General features: G+C 40.9%; 1 protein-coding gene and 1 non-coding gene across 2 annotated transcripts; both read right to left on the reverse strand.

Moving 5' to 3' along the window:
* Window positions 1-1,361: 1,361 nt before the first annotated feature.
* On the reverse strand, window positions 1,362-3,733 carry LOC131535845 (uncharacterized). Its single transcript, XM_058768350.1, has 6 exons — window positions 3,484-3,733; window positions 3,044-3,361; window positions 2,812-2,892; window positions 2,349-2,408; window positions 2,180-2,260; window positions 1,362-2,100 (listed from the first exon to the last, which is right to left on the reverse strand). Exons 1-6 carry the CDS (start codon window positions 3,731-3,733, stop codon window positions 2,069-2,071), a joined length of 822 nt encoding a protein of 273 aa, XP_058624333.1. The 3' UTR covers window positions 1,362-2,068.
* Window positions 3,734-4,078: 345 nt separating this feature from the next.
* trnaq-cug (transfer RNA glutamine (anticodon CUG)) lies at window positions 4,079-4,150 on the reverse strand. Its single transcript has one exon. It is a non-coding gene; the product is annotated as a tRNA-Gln (tRNA).
* Between the last annotated feature and the right edge of the window lie 103 nt (window positions 4,151-4,253).

A 4,253-nucleotide genomic window follows, 5' to 3' on the forward strand; every position in this document is an offset into this window, starting at 1 on the left:
AGAGGTCACCTAAGACCACTTTTGTCAGTGCCTCCCCAATTACATCACAACTGGTCTCCAAGCAATCTGTTAGTGGGAAAACTCTCAATACACGAAGCTGCTGGACTTCTCAGAACCAAATATCCAGAGGAGGAGGAGCACCGTCTCCCACACTGGTACTTCTGACTGGGGCCAACCCGAGGAAGCCCCTTATCCGAGTCATACTATTCGGGTTGGTTGAACTGATACCCAGGGACAGAGAATATCTCCACAGGCCGGCCGTAAGGAGCTCTCTTTACTCTAACTGGAATGCATACCAGCTGTTCCTGTAACCTCCCAACCCTTTGCATTCGGACAAAAGATGAAATGGTTGAGAGTTGAGATACTTTGCCACGCTCTGTCCCATATGTCTCAGTCCAAGTCCATCACTGTCATCCCAGAATGGCACAACCATGGGAATGCTTTCCAGAAGAAAATCCAGATCAGGCTGCAAGTAAAAATCACTTGGCTGCACCAACTTTGGAAAGTTTTTGTGCTGTGCTTTTGTGCTTTTTGCGTTCTCATCCCAGTGAATGTGTGTCCGTGCTGCTACAATAAACACATCTAGTGCATTCATATGCGCTGAATACTGCCAAAGATTATGTCGTATGTATAGGCTAAAATAAACAGCGTTCAATTAAAGTTCCCTATCTGACTATTTTAGAGTTGCTACTAAGTTTCGAAGTCAACAAAAAGTAGCATCACACATAGGCTACAATCATGACCGAACTCTGGTTACATTATCAGTCATCATTGCCACTTCAGAAAACTCATGCACATCCCTGTTAATGGTCCTACTATGTATTATACGTAGCTAGTGTTGTTGTAATGCTTAAATATAACAATTAATTTGAAATAACCCAATTAATTCATTCATTAATTCTTAGTATTTGGGTTTTAAGACAAATTTGAAAATCGTGTTGTGTGAACTCGACCGCAAGGACGACTGCGCCCCCTGAGAGTACAGAAATAGGGAGCAAAGCGCAGAACAGTAAGCAAGAACGTCCTAACGGTAGCAAAGCCGGAAGCTTCATAAGTTCACAGGATATGTTATATGAGCAGATGCCATATGGGGGTCACATTCACAATGGAAGGAAATGCTAATTAATGCATCTACAGACTAAATTCCATTGTTAAGCGTATGGTTATCTATAGAGGATGAAATACCAATAACAGATAAAGAGAGTTGGAGCTGTTTGGAGCTAAACTGAAGAGCTTTGAGACCGCTGATTTACAAATAATAAGGTACACAATTATGAGACATTATAAAAACTTCAAAGAGTTTATTTATTCTTTTACATGTGTTTACTGTGTGAGAGTGTGTGTTACTGTATCAAGTCTTTCTGAACCATGTAGCACACATTTTAACGCTGTCACACTCCTGATAATGTTTTCCTGCAGGTTACTGGCATCGACCAGCAGGTGGCGCTCGCCTGCATTCAAAGCCTCCAGAAATGAAGCACTTTTCAACACATCTGGCTGCAAAGCTTCAAAAGCTTCATGAAGCTTCATCTCTCCACCACTAGTGAAACTAATCTTCTTCCTCTGAGGGTTAATGGTGGTTCAAACAGCGCCCCCCGCTGGACTGGAGTGTGAAGCGTCGAGAGGAGGGAAAATAACACGAGAAAATACATAGTGCGTTTTTCCTTTAATTTCTGAGATGTTTGTAATCAAGAGTTTACACAGAGAGCTAATACAGAAAAAATCTTACATTTTCATAAGTAAGGACTTGTCTCTGGATTTAAATGATCAGTGAATGAATAAAAAAATATACATCTGTAAATATGTAATATGATAATTAACAGACGTGTTGCATCATCAGTTAAAATGGACCATTACAACATTTAAAAAGCCTCTATAAAAAGTTTAATGCAAGGATTAGATAACTCAAGGCTAGAAAACTACCACGTACTGTATTATGTGTATATGGAGCAAATATCCTTGAAAGCTGCATGCAAATATCCATAATATCATTGAGATGAAGATAAATCTTGCTGTAATCTGGTCTGTTATTTGTAGAGAGTATTTTGTTCTAATATTGCATTCATCACTATTTCCTCTGGTGCTGTGAGTTCTTCCTCCCTGCAAAATAATTCAACACTAAATCATTACTGAGCTCTCAGATTATTAAAGATCGATGTGAATCATCTCAAACACTCACCAGCTCTTCTTGCACAGATGATCTGAAGAAGAATCACAGTAGGAGCAGCAAACGCTGCAAACTCAACAATAATCACAATCACTGCAGGAAAGATGATGATAGACACAATCAAGAGAAAAAACAGACTCAATCTGTGAAACTGGGAATGAAATCAAAGCTTTGTAAAGACCTCTGAATAATGATCCAGCAGTCCTTCTGACTTCAGTTTCTGCTGGATCTGTGATCATGTCTGTTAGTTCAGTTCATCATCAACATCACATCATACTACAGCTTCACATCACAGAAATGATGAATGAACTCGCACCGCTTCATTAATATATCATCTACTAGCATTGCATTTCAATCTCAAAGTGTTGGGAGGAAACTAATCTAATGATATTTTAAAAGAATCTCTCTCTCCAATGTGATCTCTTTCTGAATTCATTAACAATATGATATGTTCAGCAAAGTGGTTACCACAAAACTCTTTGTACATATCTGAACTTTAAACACTAACAGATCTTTCCTTCTAAACTTTATTTAATTAAACAACTCTTTTGATTTAAATGTAAGTGATTACATGCATTTATTAACATGAACAAGAGAGGATCCAGTGAAACTCAGAACAGTGAAAGATCATTGTTTGTCTGTACCTTGTGTAGAAGTTATTGGTGTCGTTGTAGTTGATTTTGTGTTGTGGACTGGAATCACTGGTGACGCTGGATCATCTCGAGCTGTGAAGATGAATGTTAGTTCAGATGAATCAAACTGTAGAATATGATTATCATATTTTAATTAGTAAACAAACAAGATAACTCTAGCATCATTATATTAGCAGATCTAACAGAGACTCTTCAGTAACTGATCATGAGATTGTTTTCTGACCTGAACTCTTGACAGTATATGTGACTGAGCTCTGGACTCGATCTCTGTGAGTAACACTGCATCTCCACTCTCTGTTGTGATCTTCATTCAGGAGTGTTGTAGTCAGAGTGATGTTACAGTGATCTGATGCTGATATCTGATATCTGGAGTCTGATATCTTCAGTTTAACACCAGCCTGATTCACCCAGAACAGCTCAATTCCCTCAGAACGGATCCAATCATCACAAGAGACTCCAGCAAGAGAATACAACTGACAGAAGAGAGTCACAGAGCGGCCTGCACTGATCTCAGTCTGTGAGGATGATGAAGATGAAGAGACTGAAACACAAAATAACACACACATCACACACTCTTCAATCACATGGATCAAAGTTCTTCGTCGCTACGATGGATTTCGGTCAATTGCAGGGTTCTGCCTGTCTTTAATGTCTTAAATTCACTTTTCATAATTTTAAGGCTGTAAATAGGCTTAAATTTCTGGAACAGTGTAATAAATGTCTTAATTGTAGTTTGAATAGGTCTTAAATTAAGGGCAGACGAGGTGCATTCCGCCTGCTGAGTGAATCTGGATCTGGAGATCTGGATGTGATCGAAGCCTGCAGTGAAAGCACGTTCCTCTCTCCGCTGTAAGCAGTCTGTAATCACTCCGCTCCGGGACACTCGCCAAATCTCCACTGGCTGGGTAGCCATCCCAAACCAATGTTGAGAAAAATGTCAAGGCTTGAGTGAACCGCATGAGCGGCTACCCTGCTCTTGTGACCCATGTGAGCCATCTCAAAAGCGACACCTCTTTTCAGCGCAAGCGCTCTAAACCACAGAGTTAAGTGGTCGACCAAGTTTACATGGAAGGCGAGGAACTAAGATCGGCGAGGCAGGCTTGGCAGCTCAGACACAGTGCTAGTCTAACTTGAAGGCGGCGTGCGATTGTGGCACGGTTAAAGGAGGCCACTGTAGCACACCCTTTCTAGACACGCTGCCACAGAGAAGGTTGTGACGTGGGATCCTCTTTGCAGAGCACTGCCAGTCAAAGACAGCAGGTTCCACCGAGATTTGAACTCGGATCGCTGGATTCAGAGTCCAGAGTGCTAACCGTTACACCATGGAACCAAGCAGAGACAGGGTCGTCTTCCTTCTTTTGCAGTGTAGAACTCAGAAGGAGGCACTGAGAAAAGCAGCTGACCAGCAGTATCAGTATGCTGTCCAAAAGGTC

The sequence above is a fragment of the Onychostoma macrolepis genome, chromosome 03 (assembly GCF_012432095.1).
Source record: "Onychostoma macrolepis isolate SWU-2019 chromosome 03, ASM1243209v1, whole genome shotgun sequence".
Lineage (NCBI taxonomy): Eukaryota > Metazoa > Chordata > Actinopteri > Cypriniformes > Cyprinidae > Onychostoma > Onychostoma macrolepis.

Bases quoted from the DNA above. Each gene is read 5' to 3' on its own strand.
- LOC131535845 (XM_058768350.1), bottom strand. From the start codon at position 3,733: ATGGCTACCCAGCCAGTGGAGATTTGGCGAGTGTCCCGGAGCGGAGTG. The intron at 2,261-2,348 runs GTCTTTACAAAG...TCTTTCCTGCAG, and splicing joins TGCTGGATCATTATTCAGAG to TGATTGTGATTATTGTTGAG. The intron at 2,101-2,179 runs GTGAGTGTTTGA...ATTATTTTGCAG, and splicing joins CATCTGTGCAAGAAGAGCTG to GGAGGAAGAACTCACAGCAC.